The sequence below is a fragment of the Aricia agestis genome, chromosome Z (genome assembly GCF_905147365.1).
Source record: "Aricia agestis chromosome Z, ilAriAges1.1, whole genome shotgun sequence".
In the NCBI taxonomy this organism is placed as follows: domain Eukaryota; kingdom Metazoa; phylum Arthropoda; class Insecta; order Lepidoptera; family Lycaenidae; genus Aricia; species Aricia agestis.
In genome coordinates, this window is record NC_056428.1 from 12,005,266 (window position 1) to 12,029,696 (window position 24,431).

The 24,431-nt window shown below is 35.2% G+C and overlaps 1 protein-coding gene across 2 annotated transcripts in view; it reads left to right on the forward strand.

Moving 5' to 3' along the window:
* The window catches only part of LOC121738580 (dual specificity protein phosphatase 22-like), a 59,645-nt gene extending 35,673 nt beyond the window's left edge, over positions 1-23,972 (forward strand). The window contains exons 5-9 of one of the 2 annotated variants that reach the window (XM_042130739.1): positions 5,978-6,131; positions 7,320-7,487; positions 8,102-8,285; positions 18,117-18,189; positions 21,386-23,972. In XM_042130739.1, the coding sequence (XP_041986673.1) occupies positions 5,978-6,131; positions 7,320-7,487; positions 8,102-8,285; positions 18,117-18,165 (555 nt within the window). In that variant the 3' untranslated portion in view covers positions 18,166-18,189; positions 21,386-23,972. The remainder of the gene's footprint in view (positions 1-5,977; positions 6,132-7,319; positions 7,488-8,101; positions 8,286-18,116; positions 18,190-21,385) is intronic. The other variant, XM_042130740.1, reaches the window with a different exon arrangement.
* The last annotated feature ends 459 nt before the right edge of the window (positions 23,973-24,431 follow it).

A 24,431-nucleotide genomic window follows, 5' to 3' on the forward strand; every position in this document is an offset into this window, starting at 1 on the left:
AATAACTTAGAGTCACACAGATATGCTAATAACTTAATCCTAAACTAGTTACGCCCGAGAGATTGGTCGTACGTACTTATATGAAGAGAAAATCTAGGCTTACAAATTGGCGATGGACTTAGTACTGTAGATGAAGGAACGTTGAGATAAATTATAATTAACGGTATTTTACCATTTAGAAGATACAAAACTTGTCGATTGAGAAATAATATTACAAGCAAGTATTTTATTCCTAGGTTTACTACGTTGGGAATGAAGCCTTATCTTAGGAGTTAGGTATAACAAGGATCTGCAGTTGGCAATGTTGAAAATGCTCATCCAGGGAATCAACCAACACCTACTTTAATATTGTTGCCATGGGTATCTGCAACCCATACCTTCAAAATCCTCTTGAGTCGTTTAGCACCACTAGAATCGATGTTGTTACGCAACACTGCGCCATAATGTAGGAGATTAATGCCCACCTAGTTTTGTGGAAACCGAGCCTTTGTGGCAAGAACAAAAAGCGTTTCGCGTAATGAAAGCGTAATGCATTACCGCGAATGTGGAGTTTCATTCATTAAATGGGTTTATTTCGTGAAGGTTTTATACCTATGCGGTCTAGCTTTTTCGTAGAGTTTGTATAGTTTTATATTTCATTTTGATTTTACTTTACTTTAACGTGGATTACCGTTTCCTTATTTTTTGTCAGGATAAGAACATTCTAATGCGCTTTTCCAAAGGTTCAATGTGTCTCTTTAGAAAATTTCGTCAAAATCCGTTAAGAGTCATAAACATGAAAAGTAACAAGGTCACAAACACGCATTTATAATATTAAGTACTAAAGATTTAAGTACGTCATGTTATATTTTATGTTGCCATATAAGCCAAAATTAAATATTGGACTAAAAATAGCGTCCCAATTTCCCATATTTGATCCATTCGATATAATTCCGATATTGGCAAGCTCCCAGCTTCAGAAGTAACTTATAAAAAATTGAATTCGATATGAATAATAAATTAGATTACGAACGTACTTGACGTAAGACCGTAAATAATACGTAACCACATGAATATGACAATACGTATTAATTGTCATATAACGTACAATATTTAAAAGTCATAATACTTATATTTTATAAGCTTTGTACCTACATTTACCTCCTTAGCAAGAAAAAAGATCCACTTTGTCAAAGTTAATTGGTTACGAGTACAATCGTTTGTTGTTATCGGTCAGGCGTCTTTGTTAACTTAAAAAACTTAAGTCTGTACACACAGTGTATTAGTAATAGGGTAACGAACCCTAATGTTAATTAGGTGACTCAAACTCAAACTCAATTTTTTTTATTCAGAATATTTTTTTCAAATACTTTGTGAACGTTGGAGCTAATGGTGCTTACCACCGGTTCGGGAACTGACCCGGCGAGAAGAACCGGCGTAAGAAACTCGCACGGGGCCATCTTTTACTAAAACGATGGAATATTACAATGTCATTATGACTAAATAAAAAAACTAAATACAACAATTAATGTACTTGAATATTACTTTATATAAAAACAGCTCTGCAGGGGGCGACATTATTCCCACGGTGTACTCATGAAATCAGTAACTTTATAATATGCTTTGGTACACAAACTTTCTTTAACAACTTTTTTTAATTTTAAAGTAAAATAAAGAGTTGTTAAATTTTGTTCATTTTAAAGTAAACTTTAACAACCCTTTGTTCTATTAAACGCACAAGTTTATGCTAACTGTAGATTTGCTTGTCGTCTCTAAATTAACACTGTTTCCTGGCACCAAGAATATCAAATTCTGTATAATCATAATATTTTCTAATTAAGTGCCCGCCGCGCTCTAGCAAAGTCGTAATGAAAACTTTGTTTTTTTTTCAAACACAATTATTATGACAAAATTCATCCAAGAGTCAAGACGCATACTATTACTATACCACTTTTAGTTACCACTTACCATTTACGCACTGCATTCTTAGCGGGAATGGCGTACCTATAGTCCTAAATACTATATTTATCACGAACAGAACTTGCGTCATATTGGGCGTGGAAAATAGAACTTTAGTGAAAATAGCCGACGCCAAATAATATTGATTTTTACTTTGAGTAATGTATGAAATGAACGAAAAATTACGTCCTACCCAAGGCCATTTACGGATAGGTTTAATATTTTTGCGATGTTTGGAAATAAAAGGAACTCTAGGGAATTGAAGGAATTAAGGATATATAAAAATGATAGTGCACAATCTATATTTAAATGAATACGAATTTGAATTTTCATTAGTCTCGCACAAACCCAAGAACCGCTGAATCGCTAATTTTAGTTTTAAATATTCGTGGAAGCCCAGGGAACACAGAGACAGTTTTAGGAAGTGATACGAAGTACACCGGATCATTATTAATTATAAGAATATTTTGTGTAGTATCATTTTAATTAAAACAATATTTAAGTTACGTTCGATAAATAACTGATGATTTAGAACTAATAGCATATATTAATAGCTACTACGTAACTAATAGCACAGATTGCTTGTTATCAACTACGTAACTACCAGATGTAATGGGAAATCAATAAACTACTCAGGTTAATCACAAATTAGCTGACTAGTTCGGCAGCAAGCATAGAAAATCGATAGTGATTAGTGCCTTTCATGCAACATTTCGTATTTAATATTCAGAATTTTGCAATTATTTCTTCAAGTATATAATTCAATGGCGAAGAATATGTTATTGGTTTTAGAATTTTAAACTCATTTAAGGGCTGCAACGGATACAAAGAAATGGTTGAAAAGTTCGACCACAGTAATATGCATGATCAAATACGAAAAATAAACTATGGGAAAAAGAGGGTACAAAGAGTACTTTTTAGAAATATGTACGCTATACCAAGTGGTTTCAACTGTATCCATACTAATACTATAAATGTGAAAGTGTGTCTGTCTATTTGTTACCTCTTTACGCTCAAACCGCTAAATCGATTTTGCTGAAGTTTTGTATGGAGATACTTCGAGTCCTGGGAAAGGACAGGATACTTTTTATCCCGGAAAATGTTCCGTTCCCATTTCCCACGCGATAAACAATAATTTATGTCGCAACAGAATTGCGGGCATCAACTAGTCTTTTATCTTTTGTCCCAGTCGTTATTTCGTATTCGATTCGTATTTGATGTAATTTTAGCGTCGACCGAAATGTGCCTGTGTGTGTTTGTATATGTAAATAAATGCGTGATTAGACGTGCGCGTGTTCTGTGCGTGTTCTACTATAGCATATGGGAAAATACGCGCGCAGTACGCGCTAAACCCGCGCAGAGCCCGCGCAGAGCCCGCGCGCGTGTTTTTCCATATACTATAGTACTACCCGCGCAGAACACGCGCACGTCTGATCACGCCCTAATAGTTAGGAACGTACACAGGAAACTCCGTACATCATACAAAAACGTAATTTTTGACAGTTCTCCTTGCCAGACCAGCAGCGATCGCCCACCCAAGGGTCCACGCGAGACTAGACGGGGGTCTACGTTGACACTGACAAAAAATGGGGGTCCACAATTGTAGGCGGAGGTTCATGTAAATTAATTTTGTTAGCAGGGAATAACTTTTGTGTATGCTTGTTTCTCTTATCAAAATAATATTTTTCTTTGTAATCCTGACGAGTATAATATTTCAAAATAAAGTGCTCCAAGCCATTTTGTTCTACTAATCACTACAATAATTTTGTCATTATAGTCGCGCGCCAAAGGTTCGCCATCCCTGATATAGGCGGATAATTTGTTAAGAACTACAGTGACTGTTACATAATAGCAAGTTTCATGGATTTGTATTGTAGAGGGGCGTCCGCAGTATGCACCAACACCTTAAAAGTGGGCCACGCAATAAGGTAGTTTGGGAACCTCTGATTTAAAGCTTGTCGAACTTTATTTTAGTGGTATTTGAACCCGCAATCAGTGGTTTACTCAATACGTTGGCACTGAGCCAGTAAGCTTTCAACTATGCAATTAGTGTAACTTTGGATGGTGCCCAGCAACTCCTTAGTATGATTTTATGTAACGAAAGAAATCAAACGCATCGTAAATCATAATGGCATTTTATTTTAAGCTATGAACAAAATTCAAATGATGTTGTGTTCAGACCTAGACGAAATAATTCAACTTCAATCGATTATATTATTTTTGTGGTTTTACGTCCCACAAGATGTTTTGTGTAAGAAGTATGTCAGTTTTAAATGAAAAAAAAAAATCTGAGATTTCATTGTAATTTTAAAATAATTCATGGTGGTACCGGTACCCTGCGAATAAAAAAAAAACTAAGGAAACGTTACTCCCATACTTCAAGCGTTTCTGTTTCTGACAATATGACAATAGCTACGAAACACTAACACTCAAATTTACGAAATAAAACCGTTGACAATAATTGTCACTTATATTAAGATACAAAATTGTGTACCGAATACATGCATAAAGTATGCATGTATTCGGGTCACATTTTGTAGCCTCTTAGTGCAATTTTTTGACGGAGTTACTCTTCCTTAAGAGGATTCCACACCGCCATTTTTTCCATACAAACGTTGTCCCCTGTTTCCTCCCTGGATAATGCTAGTAGAGTTATAATTTTTTTCCTGAATATCTACGGCCACTAATACAATGTCCCTATGTTTTCTTTTTTTTCATAATTTAATTATTAAATAAGATATGAACGTTCAAAAACCCAAAAAAATGGCCAGATTTTCCACTGTGTTCAAACGTCCAGAAAAAAGATTTGGATAGATTATACAAAAAAAGCAAAACATAGGAACACAGCTCAAGCCTTTTTTTAATCTTTAATGAAAAAAGTACTTAAATCGGTTAAGTTTTGGAGAAGGAATCAGGGGACAACGAATCGTTGATTTTCTGGATTTTCTGCAGTTGTCTCTATCGCGTTCTGCGGTATAGGCTTGAGGTAAGGGAGACAGCTATAGATATTACACGTACTTTTTTTTCATTTCTCTAGCCGCTGTGGTATCCTCTTAAAGGTAGCCTTTCGAAGCGAGCGTCTATTATAGCGTAAGTGACGCCGCGACTGTGAAAAATGTATGGTTTGAGGTCGAGCACAGTGACGCTACGCGGCAACTGTGACGTAACTTACATACATTTTTACAGTCGCGGCGTCACTGACGCACGCTTCGAAAGGCTACCGCGGGGCTAAAATGGTCGCTTTGGAGAATCATATATTGGATCATAATATGATTCATTTTTAAACTCCACTTTGCGTGCAATTCATATGAATTGATTCGCTTCGATTAATGATTGGTCGCCGCGCGCGAGCGCCGCGCGAGAGACCAATCATTGATGTAAGCGAATCACTATATGAATTGCACGCAAAGTGGAGTTTAAAAATTAATCATATTATGATTAATTGTATGATTCTCCAAAGCGACCATTTTGGTCCCGCCGTTTTTATTATTCGTAGGTGGTACCCCAGTTATTATTATTTGTACCGATAACTTCTACGATGTTAATAGCCGTTTTAATGTTGTTTTCATTTTCAGGAAGGAAGTGGGTTAATAAAAAGCACTATCTCCATAATTTTTTTATGTACCATCGAGGAAATTAATTCCTAGGCATTTGAGGGACCTACGTCATTTGGTCGGCTTATGTCAATTCAATGTTAGCTGTAATCGGTCGGATGGGTTTGATTAACGGCCGTTCCCAACTGTTCCCAATATTCAATCTATCTCTGGTTTGACATTTGACCGATCGCAGCTAACATTGAATTGACATAAAATATATGACTCTAATGTCTAATGACAGCTATTCCTTTCTCTAGTAGGGCAAAACCAGAGATAGATCAAATATTGGGAACGGCCGTTAGTAAAACCCATCCGACCGATCACAGCTAACATTGAATTGACATAAGCCGACCAAATTACTTAGGTCCGCCATCTGCCTAGGAATTAACTTCTCTGATAGTATATTTTTTATATTCCATTTTTAAGTCTATTTCTTTTTCCAGGAAAGAAGGCGATTAAAAGAGCGCTATCCGTCCCTAGCTCTGGCGGACAGCGACATAGCGGAGTGTAAAGTGATGCTGGACTCGTACCAAACCATGTTGAACCAGCGGACGATCTGTGAGGGGAAGTGCGCCATGGGTCGACAATGTCCCACGGGTAAGTCGCTTTATATGAGGCTGGGTTCGACCAAAAGGGGTATGCGTAAGGTTGTTGAGAGTGATCTATTGTTATGCTATTTATGTTTTATAGCAATGCTGATAAGTGTTAACATAGCGAAATACCGGATACCCATATTAACAGTTTCTTTTACTGTTCGATTCATTTGCTTAAACTAATAAGTTTTGGGACATTTTTGTCCCACGCCAAGATCAGCCGCTTAGTAACTTCTACCACTATTGGACACAGCCAAAATTTTCTAATAGATAAAATTTTATTTGTAAGCAATATTTAAGTGTAAAGTTAATACTAAATAGGAGTTTGGTCGAATCCAGCCTGAATAACTTTAATTTATTGGAAGAATAAATAAAGTTTGTTTTCGATATTTTTCAGACATGTAGAAAGGCGCCTTGGCGAACGCGAATTCATAAACATATAACATGTTAACTAGTTCGTAAATATATATTATTTTATTGAGTATCGATTGCCCTTTGCGTGTTCGAGGTGGGTAAACACGTGCACGTAAAGTTTTATTAAAATGGCCCAGTCGCCATTGTACATACCGCTCTATAAGCTTTTATTTTACGTAATTTATTCAAAATTTTACGCTAATTCGCTCATATTTATATTTTATTACCGTTTTATACTTATTCAAGAATATAAACACAGCAATGGTAGTAGTGCACGGATTTCCTGTACACTATAGTAGTTTGCTTGAATTTGGCTACATTTCCAAAATTAACTATTCACTATTCATGCTATACATTTTATATAATATGAAGTATACGTAACAAAATGCTATTTTGTATGTAAGTATTTATCATGAACTTTTACACGTCTTGTAGATTTTAAAGAAAATTAATTATAATTTAAATTTAAACTAGTACCAAGTGCTATTTTATATTTAAAATGTCTCATTTTTTATCTTCTTCTTTACGTAAGATAACAAAAAGCTTACTTCTCTACTTTCCTTGCAAAAATTCGTTATATTCCAGATTTACTAACTGAAATTTAAAGTACTGAAAGAATTTTCGCAAAACCGAATATGAAAATACAAAGCAATATAATATATAATAATCGATTTTAACGATATTTATACGCACAATCTACTTTAAATTCTCCTCTCTTATGACTTTAAAGATATTTAGCAAGTATAAAAAAAAGATATGTCATCGTTATCTTCCGCAGGAGTGTGCCGCACGGGTTCGAAGCGGCAGCCCCGGCCGCGGCGGCCGTCGACGGCGTCCAATGAGCCGGCGGGGCTTAAGCGATCGCCGTCCACTCTGTCTACTATGTCTACTACGTCGGGCTACCGGCCGCGCTCCTCACCCGCTGGCCTGTACAGCTATACTGGTGGTATGATTAATATTTTCAAAACTTTTAGTAGTGGCAGCTACGGATTATAGACAACGACGTTTATTACGCAGTTGTATAGTAGCGGCGTTATACATTATTAATATTATTATATTAACCGCTATATCGCCTACGCCGCTGCTACATCGTCTACGCCGCTGCTACATCGTCTACGACGCTGCTTCGTAACCGCTACATCGTCTATGCCGCTGCTTTATGATGTCTATATTGTATTAATTTATAATATAAAAATGAGTCGCTGAATGTGTTGCTAAGCGCAAAACTCGAGAACGTTTGGACCGATTTCGCTAATTCTTTTTTTTAAATATTCCTTGAAGTACGAGGATGGTTCTTACGGAGAGAAAAATTAAAAAAAAAATAATTAAATTTCCTGAAAAAGTCTAAAAACAACACTTTTCTATACTCCCATACAAAAGTTAAAGAATCGACTGTTAGGCGATACGACGTTCGCCGGGTCAGCTAGTTTGTTATAAGTTATAACACTGCTTAATGTTACCTACTGTTTCAATTTTCGTCAACGTTATATTACCTAAACTGTATTCTATAAAGCTATCTTCACGACTTTATCAGACTACATAGTCCCTATTACATTCCAGTCCCGTCTCGGCCGACGCGGTCAGCGTCAGGACTCAGCGTGACACGCGTGTCGGACGGCGGAGTATCCGCCACTGTAGTGGGCGGTAGCGAGTACTCGCGACGCCGCGCCGCCTCCGCGCCCACTACGCCGGCGATCTCCCCCGCACCCTCGCCCCCCGGCTCACCTCATAGAGCACCACATAGGTGAGGAGAGAGGGAAAGAAAGTGAGTAGTGAAGCAAAGAGAGATGGATGCGAGCATTTTTAACGGGCCACACACAAGTCATGACTTGTGTCACTGCAAACTGCACTGCAACTATACTCCTGCGTTAACAGTAACATTAACCAATCACGAAACCAATTGCATGTGATATCAAGAAAGAAAGACATCTATAGGGTTGACACAAACATAGAGTAACTTAAAAAATTGTGGTGAAATTGTATTGTTTTAACCTGTAAGAGCTAATAAAACAATTGAGAATATTTACTTACAGTTAGAACTGCATAATATATTCTAAAGATAGGCTATTCTATACTTTACAGATTGTTTGGACGTATTGCGTATTTAACTACTGTGTACAATAGTATCAATGTATAATAGAAGATACATGCAAATAACAACTATACTAACTCCAACTTGAGCTGTTCCATAATGAATTCCTCTATCAATGAAATGGGCAATCTGCGAAGTTACACGGAGTGACTCGCTAACTGCTTTACCGAAGTTGGCACAATGGTGAACTCAGGTCGGAGTAGAAAGTTGTCTGAGTCTACCGTTTGGGAACGTTAGTGCTTAAATTGAGTATTAACTTTCAGTGTATTGGGACTTCTGTTTTTTTTTGTACTACTTAATTATTGATAGATATTGTAATGATACAGCAGAAAATGAGAAATAAAAACTTTTTTTAGTAAAATAATAAAACACTAGTGACTAGTTTAAGATATTTTCAACAACGTTGATTTGTTTATTGTTTGATGTAAACCAAAAGATGTATGCTTCGGTTTCTGAGAATATATTTTATAGATTTTTACGTAAGCCAATCAACCGCTAGCAAATAGGTAAGTTCCAGTCCAAAAACTCTCAGAAACCGGCCATGAATGATGATGATATTAGGCGAATACTGGACTATTTTCCATTTTATAAACACGTCAGCGGTTTATTTCACATTTCATAGCGACGTTTGTGATTCCACACATTTCAAACTTTATAGGAAACTATATTTCAACGGTCACATAAAATGTGTGTCATACGCTCACACTACGGATTTTTATTTTCCAGCTTCATGTGTAGAAAATGTCATCTATCCATACTCATATTATAAATGCGAAAGTGTGTGTGTCTGTCTGTCTGTCTGTTACCTCATTACGCCCAAACTGCAACCAAATTTGCTTACTTCAAGTTCCGAGGAAGGACATTGATACTTTTTATCCCTAAAAAGGATCCCACGCGATAAATAAATTTTGGCGCAACGGAGTTTCAGGCGTTATTTTGTATAATATCAAATACAGTTGTTTTAGGAATGCGAAACACGCGATTTAGAAATCACATTTCTCATAAAGCGTATAATTAAAGGCACGCGACAGTACAATTAGTGTGTAATAATAACCATTGTACAGTTATACACTGTGTACGGTTAATGGAAACTGATTTGTGTCACCGACACAGTTATGATGTCGTACATGTGTATATTTGTGTAATAGCTATCTATTTTTATAGAACGGCAAAGAAAGGCAAAGCAGACATCGACGCAAATAACAGAAGATTTAGAAACTTGAAATCGCATAACCGTTCTTCTTCTTATGATGTGACGCATTGTTTTTAGTGGATACTACGAAATAAATCTTGAAATACTATATCTAAAGTTATATGAGGGATCAAAATATACTACTCATTCAAACGTGCTAAGCCACTTAATTTATATCTAGTTTAGAAATAACTATTATGATCATCTTAGTGCGACGTAACGCTGCACTTTCAATTTGGGAATTCTAATTGGAGATTATGACCACAATCTTGCGTTATGCTGACATACGGTATTGCTCGATAGTTTTACTCCAAATCGAGTAATAATTACTGTGTGAACTGACAGCTCGAAGGCTCGCATCGAGCCGCTCGAAGGCTCGCATCGAGCTACTCGAAGGTTCGCATCGAGCCACTCGAAGGCTCGCATCGAGCCACTCGAAGGCTCGCATCGAGCCGGCTTGATGGAATTAAATGTATCGATTTAGAGTAAACCTATGGAGTATGCTGTAGCTGAATGTGTGGACGAAAGTCCGAGCCGCGGGTTTTGCTTGACGTTATTGCTCAATCGAGCAAAACCGTATGTTTGTACTTAGCATTATACAGTATACTATTTTATTAACTTAAGGGGGCAAACTATGACAGAAAAAAATCGGTTTTCACCCGCGGACTTCATACCCCCCGCACTCGCCCAACGCATTCAAAATGTCACCGCGGCTATTTTGTGTAATTATTCTCGTAATCACTTTTTGTACGAGTACGAACGTAGTATAACTAAATATATCAGATAAAATTTTGAGAAGTTCGAGTCACATTTTCTATGTGTACTTTGAGAATCAAATTAATACTTTTTGCCATAAACACTAGTAATACTTTATGATATGTTTATTTATCGAAATCAAACAGGCTCTGACACTACTAGATCGATTCTGCTGTAGTTGTTACAAAAATATTATAACTTTATTTAATATAATCTATAATCTACTAGCCACGTTTTCGTCCACGTCCGAATTTGGTAAGTGGGCATTTTCAAAAAAACGTGTACCCTTGCAAAAATATGTCTATATTTTTTAAGGTCATTTATTTACCTTTTTTTGAATGTCATATACAAGGAAAAATATTGAACTAATGGAATAAGTTAAAAAGAACGCTGAAAACGTTATATTATTCTGATATTATTGAAACAAAATCGAATTTTCGACGAAACAGATTCCGTTGTGCGACTAAATGTAAAATATAATTTAATACAAAAAAATACAGCAATAAATGGATTTCTTCGTTAATTTAATCTAGTGAAATGCATATTTAATTGTTTATTAAAAAAAATTTAGATAATTTCAAGGATCAACAAGAGTAGCAATTATTTTTAATCCATAGTGTGACTATGTGACCCAACCACTACGTTATTTTTCATTTTTTTACATGAGTAAGTAATATTTAACATATTTAAAGGAGTTTTTATAACACAAAAACCTTTTATTTAAACATTTTTATTGTTGCACTACTTATAAAAGTAAAAAATTCTTTGATTTCATAGATTTAACTTCAATAATTAGAGGGACGAACATCTCATAATCATAAAGATGTGTTCACATGTCTACGAATTCCTAAGTTATTAATGACATCGGATTATATGCACGATCAAAGTGCCGAAATATCCATGCAAATATGCACGAAAAATGGTCGAAATATGCACAAAATATGCACAATCAAAAGTCACTTAATATTAAAATTTATTATTTTTTTGAAGACTTTTCCGGTGGTGACATTAATAAAAGCGCCAATTTTTATAATTTCATAAAATCCAGGATTTTTAATTTCTTGAAATAAAGACTTTTTATTTATTTATTATACGCCAATAATAATTTTCTACCAACATTTTCCGATTGCAATCTTAATGCCCATGGAAGTTAAACTACCGAAATATGCACTATCAACGAAAAATTGCCAAAATATGCACTATCGCCTAAAAAGTGACATTATATGCATTTGCATATGCAAGTATGCAAATGCATATAATCTGATGTCTAGTTATTATAAATCTGCAAATATCAACGACACAAAATGATTTTCAACTTTACTGATAGAAAAGTAGTGGAAATAAAATCAAAATTTTTAAAAAACATAAAACTTTTAGGTACTTAAATTTTAAATAGTATATTTGTTATTGTTAAGTAAAGTCGACGCCTTTATGATTTGGCTGTAGCGATATCGATTTTTCTCAGCAATAACTAAAGCTAAGAAATTAAAGTTCATTGGCAGTATTTATCATGTCTTTGTCTTTGATTTACCCATAGCATAACACGATTGGTCAACTTTTATAACACAGAATAATCAATCAAATAGACCTGTGTAAAAAAAAAGGATTCCTATTTTTCCCTACAGAGGAGAGTGATTTAAGCTTCCAAAAATGTACATGGATTGGTTCAAGCATACACTTTAATTTGCCCATAGCTTATATGAAATGTATTTATGGTTTTTAAATTACGCGACAAAACTATTTTGTCGCTTACGCCCTTTCCATTTTTTGCTGTTCCATTGCTTGTTTTCTGTGAGAGGCCGGGCCGGCCTTTCATAGAAAACTAGCAATCTAAAACATATCCAAAACGGTTTTTTACTTTAACGCGGCGTCACCTTAACACATAAGTAATAAAAAATATATTTGTACGTTAATCGTACCAGTTTAAAAATCTCCAATTTTCTTAATAAAATCTGTGAATAAAAAAATAATTAATTTAAAATGTGAACTAAGCCTTATGCTTTCCGCCTGTTGTGACTTGTCCGTTCCATTATATGTGACCATACGAAAAGTCACAAGTCGGAAGTCACGTAATATTACTTTCTTTTACTTTTAAAGTGTTTGTAAATAACCGATAATAGTTATCACAATTTCATTTTTTATACTAAATACTAAACTAATTTTGCAACGTGTCAACAGTAAAAACAGGTGGAGAAAGTATAATAATGCTTACAAAATATGGTCACTTATCTGAACAAATAAACCGTTCCTGAAGAACCATCCAACCTGCGTCCGCGTCTTGTAGCAGATTTTTAACTACTAAATTTAAATTGAAGTTTCTCGATGTACAATGAAATATAGTGCTATCATTTAGTGCCGAAAATATTTTTGTAGTATGTTTATAAAACTAAAAAAAACGGTCACTAAACCGAACATTCCGGCCGGGTTGTTTTTTCATGATTATAATTTTAATTAATTTGTAGTTAAATTATGTTAGATTTTTCAATAACAAGACATTCAATTGATACATTAAGTATTTAAGAATCTAACATATGTTTTTTAAGTAACTTACTTTAAGAAAAAAAATAGTTATTAAAGATTTTGTTACAACTTCTGGGAAGGGGACAGGTGAATTTAATAGGTTTCGGTACTTAAAAACCCTTATAAATCTCATACTAAATAAAATTATATACAAACGTGAATGTATTTTAATAAAAGAAAACTTGTTTATGCTCCTACATTAAAATTACAAAATGTTAGTATGTAATTTTTTACAAATAATCTGTAGCGAAGTCAAGGGACAAGGTAAAAACCAGGGGTACACATTTTTTTGAAAATGCCCAAGTTTTTGTGTGTATTTGCGTAAAATATATTAACATTTGTCAGATTAAAATATACAAAATTCTCTGTCACAATGTTTGTAAGCGAACTGCTCAACCGATTCAATGAAATTTTTCATACATACATTCGTTAGGCTTGAGGATAATTTTTATCTGCTTTTTGTGAAATATATATTATTGATACTAAAAATATTTTATGTAGCAAACCGACGTTTGCCGGATCATCTAGTCAAATATGTATAGAAAATTCTCGGATCACAGTGTTTGTGCGCGAACTCATCCAAAACGGTTCAACCGATTATAATGCTATGTACATTCGTTAGGCCTGACAATAGGTTTTTATTTACTTTTTATATTGATACTATAAAAAATAATAATTGCCAAAACAATGTTTTCCGGGTCAGCTAGTTTTCTCCTTTTAGCTCCCCTCGATTTTTCATGAATTGCATCAGATCACCACTTTTCTTAACTAGACTAGCACGAGTCGGCGCATGAGTACCGAAAACTATTCCACCTCAATTTTTTTATGCGATCCTCTTCAAATTGCCCTCCTGATGATATAAATGCATGTTGCCAGGGCGCAACCCGGTGCCATATTGTTTAAACAAATATTGTTTAAACAATTGTAAGGAATTGTTATTTTTCAACCGAACAATTTTTTTTCATATTCTTTCCTTTTGTCCTATGACCTTTTACGATAAAGTTCGAAAAACCTCACTTTGTTATTGTTATTTTTTTAATATATTTTTCATTGGTCGAAAGTACCCAATACTTTCGACCAATGAAAAATATATTAAAAAAATAACAATAACAAAGTAATATACTTATATATTTTTTAAATTCTATATACAATAGTTAATAGAGATTTCAAAATCTTTTTTTATCTTAGCATCATCAATTATCGCATAAAAAAATTGAGGTGGAATAGTTTTCGGTACTCATGCGCCGACTCGTCCTGGTCTAAACATGTTACGAAATTCGGACTACATCTTATAAAAAGAATTATGCAAATCCGTCAACTAACGGCGGAGTTACCCGCCATGGTATCACTAAAGTCGTCTCTGAGGCTGGGGCTGATAAAAAACCCAGCTCAAATTTCATCTCGATATACTAGTAAAATCACGTGTTCGGGAATGTCAAAGATTTTGTGTAGTCTGCCGTCCAGCTGGTGATATTTTCAAGAAGGGCATCCATACACTGCCACTGCGTTGGCAAAGGTGCATTGATTACACGAGTGATTACTTTGAATAACAGAAATAAGTAAGTTCGAAATAATCAGCCAAGTGTGAGTCAGACTCGCGTACGAAGAGTTCCATACCGTTATAGAGCTAAAAATAGCCCAAAAATTTTAATTTTTGTATGGGAGCCCCCTAAATATTAATTTTACTATCCATTATTAAAGTACAAATAAAATTAAGGATTTTGTAAACATTTCAAGTGCCTATAGCTATAGCAATTATTGATATCAAGCAAAAAATCAGATTTCTTGTACTTTAAATATTTATTTTATTTTGTTTTTAGTATTTTTTATATTATAGCGGCAACAGATGTATACATTCTGTGAAAATTTTAGATGTCTAGCTATAGCCGTTCTTGAGATACAGCCTGGAGACAGACAGACGGACAGACAGACATTGAAGTCTTAGTAATAGGGTCCCGTTTTTACCCTTTGGGTACCGAACCCTCAAAAGAACATTTTTCAAACAAAACGGCAATATCATAGGTATAATATATTATGTAGTAAGTATATTATGTACTCTTCTAAATCCTTACATAAATGTACCGTCAACTTTGTTCATACTCTTATTATTATTTATTATCAAGCGAATGGTCGCAGTAGTGAATTTTGCATATAATATTACTAGCTGTTGCCCGCGACTTCGCCCGCGTTAGCATAGTAGATCAAATCCCAAGTATTATTTATTAAAAAATAGCCTATGTCCCGTCACGTGGTCTATTCTTCATGTTTGCCAAATAACATAAAAATTGCTCCATAGTTCATAAGATAATAAGCAGTTCCATATAATTTACCCCGTTTTTTCCACATTTTCATCAATTTCTTCGCTCTTATTAGTCTTAGCGTGATAAAATATAGCCTATAGCCTTTCTCGGCAAATGGGCTATCTAATACTGAAAGAGTATTTTAAATCGGACCAGTAGTTCCTGAGATTAGCGCGTTCAAATAAGCCCTTTCATATAATTTCCCACGTTTTCTCCTGTAATGGTTGGTTTTAGTGTGTTTATTTAATTTTTGTTTGTTTCCCATGGTTTCGATTAAATATTTATCAATCCGGAGTAAAGGAAAAAGAAGTATATCCTCTCCTCAGGCGCGCGCGAACGCGACTGTTGGCGACTGAGAGGTGAGACAAATTTAGCGGTGAAGCTCCAATGTGGTTTTTCTTAAATATCTTTAAAAATATAAAGTATATTAAAAATCCGCTAGGTCGAACCCTCGGCGATAGACTTTTATTAGATGTGTAAAAATATTAACTCAGTTTAATGCATGGTTTTGGCAATATATGAAAAAAATCGTCAAAGTTAGATGCATTTTTGTGATTTTTTTCTATCGAGAAAATTTTACGATATCGTGTTTTCGCTCAGATCGAATTCTCGGAAATATAATGTAGTATCCGTGTTGAGAAAATTAAACAATTCGGGGCTTATTATCAAGTACAAAAATGATTTATAAAATCGACAATTTTGGATTAGTCGCCTTCTTAACACAAGAAATTAACTCAGGTCATTATTGACGTTACGTAAAATGTTCCTTCGGTCCAGACTTTGTTATAATACTACTCAAATTCATACTATTATTAGCCGCTCTTTTTATACTGCCATAAAAGAAGTTTATACTCCTATATAAAGAACGTGCAGAAAATACGATTTATATTCGCCGCCTACACTTTACAATTAAATCGTTTACAAATGTCTGTGCTTCACGAGATTCGGTTCTCACTAAATTAGATTTGTGTTGGACAATCCTCTTTGAAATAAAGGTTTTATTAGACGGCAAATTGATTAAAACTGTAAGGTATATTGCTACTATGTTAGATGTTTTTGCTTATTATAATACGAATGGAAAATTATACTACCACAGTGAAATTAGGTAGAATAAAAGAACCAAAAAAATATTCAGAACACTTAGATAGGTTTTATATTATATAGACAAAATCGATTCAACGTCTAATTAGTCTTCTAGGTAAGTCATTGAACTTTGTACAGTCTAGACCTTGGGAAAATATGAGAATTCTGTGACAAGATGCTCCATGACACGAAAATAACGGCCGCTGATAGGTCAGTCAAGTACATATCAAGATGGTCTACTGTATACTACGAATAATAAAAACTAGGGAAACGTAACACCCATACTTCAATCGTTTTGAATTTTTCTTCCTTAGTTTTTATTATTTTCAGACAGATATATCGATAGACTCTATATAATATTGTGGTTACTGACAGGAGACTCATAAAGAGAGCATTGACCACAACCTAATTTTTGTTCCTCGTAAAGTTATTGTATGCAAACTAATTTACGTGGTACCGCGAAATATGGCTCAAATTAATGAACATTACTAAGGGTTTTATTTTTATTTTCCGTTACTTTTCCGACACGTAAAGGAATATGAGTAATTCGTTATGAGCGTAATAAAGCACTTTATAGTAATAACTAGCTGACCCGGCAAAAGTTGTTTTGTCATATAAATTATTTCTAGTATTAATATAAAAAGTAGATAAAAACCTATTCTCAGGCCTAACGAATGTACATACAAAATTTCATTAAAATCGGTTGAGCCGTTTTGGAGGAGTTTGCGCACAAACACACTTCCGATTATAATAATACTTACTAGATGATGCCCGCAACTCTGTTGCGCCAAAATTCGGTTGTCGCGCGAGAACCGTACATTTTTCCGGGATGAAAAGTATCCTATGTCCTTTCCCGGGACTCAAAGTATCTCCATGCCAAATTTCAGCAAAATCGGTTCAGCGATTTGAGCGTGAAGAGGTAACAGACAGACAGACAGACAGACAGACAGACAGACGGACAGACAGACAGACGGACAGACAGACAGAGACACTTTCGCATTTTTAATATTAGTATGGATACTTATGTAGATTGAAGTTCCAAGAAAGCTTAAAGGGAAATTTGATTGCGACGAATTGCTTGAAATGTACTACGCTCTACACTGATAAATAATGAGACATATAATAAAAACAGGCAGAAGTTAACTAGATACTGTATCCTTAACAAACTTTATGACAGCAGGCTAAGGGTTGTATGTATGAGAAATTGACTAAGCACTCTGTAGTCTGGTGTCAAGTTAATTTCTGCGTGTTACATAAACCGTATTCTTTTTCCTTTGATATTCCATATATAATTATAATATAAGAGAAATATTTCTATTTCTCTTCGTAAAGGTTCGCGAAGAGAAATAGAAATATACGCGACGGCAGCGAAACCGCGAAGCCATACATATTTACTGGTATGTAGAATTTGCTTAAGTTAGGGTCTGTAGATTTAAGCCGTGTAAATTCAGAAGCTTGGCTCTACATGAGATCACATATCTTTTTAACAGGGTAAACCTTATATGTGATCGTCTCGGTAACATTTTACAAGAAATGTTTTTGATGGGATCATATTATTTTATTGTTCTGTATGTGCTTTTATTTTATACTGCTCCACATTTTCATTCATTCATTCTGCTTGTTCATTCGAAGGGGAGGCTGCGCGTGGGTGATCCCCACAGTGAGTTGGGAGCCGTTGTGACCGCCCCCATCGCGCCCGTGCAAGGTTACAGCTTTATTATAATCCTGCTACGAGTACAATCTAACGGTGATACAGCTTCGATTAGGTCCGACTCAGACAGTGAAATTATAGAAGGCACGATGGCTATGAGGGATGTTTGGCGCTATGTAGCCGTTGGCAGGGGTCACCATATGGCGGACCGCGGACCGCATCCGGACCGCCGACCTATTGTGTGCGGACCAAGCATGTTCGAAGATGAACTTCGTAAAAAATTAATTTCGGTCTCGACATACTGATAAACATGTAGCAACAAAATTGTCACTTTTTTCATTGATATTAATACAAATTTCCTTAGTAATTTCCGTAATTACATAATAATTAATATTCTGTTTAAAAAAATATTTTTTTAAATGTGTGCACCGCGAAGATTATTTTATTTCTTAAAAGTTAAAACGGACCCCTAGCGAAACTATTTGTTGACCCCTGGTCTACGATATCAATTGTCGTGTCAGAAAGCTATCATATATGTCACGAAATAGCTTCCACATGTCACGATATAGCCTGTTGCATACCTATATGTCTGTCTCACACGACATTTGACACGAAAGACCCTACCGTCCCTGTGGTGGCAAATGATAATTTGACAACCCTCATTGCCATATTTTTCTCGTGGCGCGCTGCGCGCACGCACGGTTTGGCCGCTACAGCGGTATAGAAAGATCACAAGCAAATGTATGTAACAATTTATTTAAATAGCGACGCGGTGTTATTTAGATAGAATTGGTTTTCAACTCACGGTGAAGCCGCCAGGCCGCGCATTCGGGCGGAAGCATATAAATCGAGCCAGAAACTAACCCAGCATTTATAACGCGTTCAACGCACGTTTAAACGCGTTTAAATGTGTGAATGTATATTTTTGTAGTTTTATCAATTGTCGTACTATTGTGATGTATAGACTGATTCAAAACCATAAATACAAACTGTATAACCGTAAGATTGTTTAGCATAATCGTCTGTTCCTTTTGTATCTTCAGCATTTATTCAGATTTATTCCTATTGTTATAGTTTTTATTCAGATTAAACTCTGCCACCGCTTTCATTCTATCACAGTTTCATCTAATCTTTTATGCCGTTTAAACGCGAAATCGCTCCAAGGCTTTCACTGTCGCATCAGAATCAAATGAAGCGATTTTAAATTCTGCAGAAAACAATTGCAAGAATTCTTTTTTATGCATTCTTTTTTTTTCATTTGTCGAAAGGCACTGAAGTAGTATAATAATTAATAAAAAAATCTATTTAAATTTTTCACAAATTCTACTTCAATTTATCGTTTTTTAATCATCTACCTATAAGTGAATGCTTTTTAAGTCCTGCAAGTTTTTTTTTAGAATATTAAAATAATTTCGAAGAAAGAATTAAATGTAGAATATAAGACGTACTTATGTAACCTACCTATATTCGAATGGTTTTTGATATAAGTACTTACCTAGTTGTAGTCTGACGCATTTGAAGGTTTTTGAATTGTTATGATAATATGTGTGTAGTATAATATGTTATTAATTGTTATTACAAATTACTTTAATTATACAAATAAATACAGACCCTTCGAAGAGTTTTATCAATGAATTTCGAACCTTATGGAGTCTGTATAAAGATCCTGTCAGAAGTAATATAACTTCACCCACTTCTCACTTCTTCTTTTTATTTCACAAACTGCACAGTTGCAAGTATACGCCTTTGCAAAGGCCCTTACATCAAAAAAAATACGTTGGATGGTTCATGATTATGAGCTGTCTCTAGCATGCACAATCGAGGTTGATAATAGATAAGGATAATCACAGACGAATGCCTCTTCTCTCATTCGTAATAGTTTGTTCAGTAAACCGTGAGCCAAATTAGATAGGAGGCATAATAATTTGTGTGCGGATAAAACTAATCGCACATTTGTCAGCGCCGTACGCGTCGAACGCACCGCATAGTACACGAAATGCGGCGCGTGCGGTGCGGACGAATGTGCAAGGTCTCACATCATTTCATACCACGAATTCTAAAATGCGGCGTTTATACGCAGCCGCGGGTCTCAACCGCACGTCTGAAACATGCCTAACTATCGAGTAACAGCTGCTCGGAGCCAATCACCAAATTGAGCCTGAAACGAATTTCAATGGATTTCGATTTCGACAACAACCTGCAAACCTTCGATAGATACTTTGAACTTTACAGTTTTTTTTAACTTCCAATTAGCAATGTAGACTTTTTAGAAAAGAATATGAGGAATGTAATGATTGAATGACTTTGTAAATATTATGTTGTAGGAATATTATATTGATATTATTACATTTAAGTATTAAATATTATTCATAGTGTATAGATATTATTAGTAAGGTGTTCTTAGCCCTAACATTTTGTGTCTTGCTTCGTAGGTAGTTTTTCCAAGTATTTTAAATATTGCTTTCTATTTAGGTATAATATATTACTATTTATAACGTACCTGTCTTATGTATTTTGTATTTACCCATACCAGTATGTAAACAGGTAGATAACAGTCGGGACTCGGATGTCGGAAAAATTCGTCCGTTCACCAACTACTACCTGGTAGGCTACCTTTACTTTACTCGCGCAGAAATAATATTATGTCGCTTTTTTCTTCCAACAGAAAATATGCGATATAAGTGTGCAAGCGTGCAGAAGTGAATTATAGGCACCAGACAACCAGTGATAGGTCAATGGACGAATTTCTAACTGTTCAGTTATCGGACTATAGATTATAGTTTGAAGTGTATTGGTAGAAAGTTATGAATGTATGTACGAAGTTAGTAAATAAAACTAGTATAGTTTGTTGACGAACTGCTTAATATGCCTTGTGTATAGTTAAGTAGTTTGAGTTGTGTTTGAAAATAAATAAAGTGTAAAGGAACGTGGGGACTACCCGGCCTTCTTTAACCCCTTGAAATATTTACATAATGGATATTTTATAAAACATTGTTGTTCTTATCTGTTAGCATTTTTAACCTTTGAGACAAGCCCAGCAACGTTTTAAACTGTCCATTGTTTAAATACTTTGATGACCATTTGCGCTAGTCTGGGCCTAGATTTTACGTTATATGCTCACTCGTTCCTTATATAAGAACACGAAAGAGAAGGAATGATATTTTAACAATTGACTAGAACCCAGACTGGCGCAAGTTGGCTTTAGGGGTTAATTTTATTCTAAAAGAATAACGTTTTATAATGTTTTCAGGTCCCGGGCCCTACAGCGGTGTTCGTAGCAGGCGAGCCGACGGCAAACCCACTCCGCCCAATACACGAAGCGTGATTAAACATCACCGTAATATGTTATCGTTTATACCTGCATGCTTAGCATGAGCCTAGTAGAAATGTGGAAGAATATACTGACAGATTTTGGGGATAAAATGACAGTTGGGGATAAAGTGACACGGGGTTAGAATGCATTAAGTTAATCTGTCATTTCGTCTATTCTTTCGTTGAAAGTTTACTATGGTCATCATGCTAAGCTTGCGACACATTCGGTGTTTGTCAACGCGTGCTTTGGTAGCACGTATTTTAAGAATCGTGACTTGTTAAGCGGGCTCCACACTCGCGGCGCGGGGCGCGCGAAACTGCATTACAAAGTGTACGCAGGAGCGCTTTTTGGTTACAAAAGGGAGTTGGAAAAACGCGTGTTAGAAAACGCCTCGTGTTCTTCGCCAATCTTATTTGTTGTTAATTTTTTATGGGATTATAGGGCAGAAGGTACCGTAGGCTTACATAATCATAGCTGGTTTTTGACAAGAGTTATAATATTCTAAACATTAGGTACCCATTCTTGCCCTAGCTGTTTCATATGATTATAAGGCGCCTGTAAAACAACACCGCTCATTTTGATATTATAGTGGCGTTATCAAAAATTTTCGACGCCATAAACACAGTCTCAAATTGAAAAAAGGCTTTGGCTGATTTTGCAAAATGCAAAATTAAAATATGTAATTTTGATATTATGTTAATAACATAATTATTAGTATCTTGTCACAAAAATATGAGTCGTATTCGTCTCATTTTTTTATCGCGCTAATCTTCTATTCTTTTTCTTTTAAAATGAAATCTTCTACTGCGCATGTCAAAATCATGTCATATTATGGCAAAACCACGAACAAGTTATTCATAATGATTACACGTCAAGTTGCGTTGCCATGACATGACATGATTTTGACATGCGTAATAAAAGATTTGCGCAACAAAAAATGAGGCAAACACGACTGACTTACCTTACATCGTGTGCATGATATCTTTTGAATGGGAAAGTTAAAATGCCATCTTACGCAAATTACTTCTTAAACTTTTTGGCACTCCTATAATATAGTAGTTATAGAAGTAGAATTAACATTTTCACTATGATAGTGACATAGTATGGTGGGGACAAGTTAATCTAGGTTTTGTATTGTGACCTGGCTGGTTCAGGTTTAGGCAGATATTTTTATAATGTGATGGAGAAATGGTCGTAACATTCTAGTACAATTGATATTATGAAAGTTCTAGTATACTATAATATGATAGTATGAAAATATTATGTCTTCAATTATTGCGAACGCGAAGAACACTAGTTTCTCCGAGACATTTTTAAAATAATGGTTATGTAAAAACCGGAGTCTGAATAGAGACCTGGAGTCAATATAAATATCCCTTTGGCAGTTTTGTCATCAATTTGAGGGTTCCCACACATAACTGCGAATTCGCATCGCGTCACAAATTTCTGCGAGAAAACTTATAATAAAAATGACATTGCGATGCGAATTCGCACGAATTCGCAGTTTTGTGTGGGATTTCTGTAGTACGTAAAAAAATGTCATTTATTTACGTACTACAGAAATAAAACCCACATCTATTTTGGTCAAGTAACAGTTTATATTAAAAGATGGAAGTGGCAATCCACTTCCATATTTTAATATAAACGTACGTTACATAAACGTACGTTACATAAACGTACGTTTCAATAAACGTAGTAGAAGTTTTAATTATCATCAGAAAAAATGTCAAACGATTTATACTTCGGTCGCAAGACTCGCAAGCAATATGTAAATCCTAGCTGGAAAATTGGAGTTTTGTAGATGGTACATAATAAAGCTTACAAGTAAAGTTGTAATCTGCTCAATTCGGATATTGTGTTGTAAATGAATGCACAAACCAACGAAAAATGTCCAAAGAGTAGTGATATTTAGTTTAATATAAATGCATGTGCTGTTTAGAGTACTCTCTCTCAGGTACTATTTAAACAATGATGATAGCTTCAATTGCTAATTAATAATATGGACACCGTGACTTTTATAGTAATAATGAACATCATGTTAATAGCAGTCTATAAAACCGTCTTGTAGGCTCGATTTATATGCGTCCGCGCGAACGAGCGGTTTAGCTATTACGTCGCGATATCACAGGCAATTGTATGTAATGATTTATTAAAATAGCCACGCGGTCACGCCGCTATTTACATACAATTGCTTGTGATCTCACTGTGTAGTGGCCAAACCGCTCGTTCGCGCGGAAGCATATAAATCGAGCCATATGATTTTATAGACTGTGCTAATAGTCCTAATAAAAAAACAAGAAAGACAACTTTTGATATTACAAAAGCGATAACTAGCTTTTTAGATTTCTCAGTTTCTGCCCACTCACTTTCTGGCTGTAAGTTGCTTACGAGTTGAGATATGAGGCCTTAAAGCGTCTTAAAGTTGGATAATATCGTTGATCGATCGCAGCATCTTGTGAATGCTTAGATACCTGACGTTGTATATAAGTTAGTGTCAATTCACATTGCAACGTGACGCGTGGATGCAATGGGATGAATTTTAAAATGAGCTTTCAAAAACAGAACGCGGTTAAAAAGGCGAGCGAAGCGAGCCCCAGTATATCCCACAACCTGTACATTTTGTGGTACACTTTACGGAAGAACAGAAAAAAAAAGAGTTATGGGCGACCCCAGAAAAAAAATAAGTGCAAAGGTTGGTTCAGGTAACTTCGTCGTAAATGAAATTCGATAAGTACAGGACCCTGTTGACTTTTTTTGCGACCCCATAATTATCTTCCGCGACCCCACATGGGGTCGCGACCCCAGAGTTGCGGACCGCTGTTATAGATGACCCGGTGAACTTCGTATAACTTTCGTCCTAATGTAAACCTGAACTTTTACGAGCATTTCAAGATTAAAATTAAGTAACTAAATGGTCTCACGCGTTCTCGAGTTTTAGCGACACTAACAAAATTTTAAATTATTTTTTGTTATAAGTACAAAA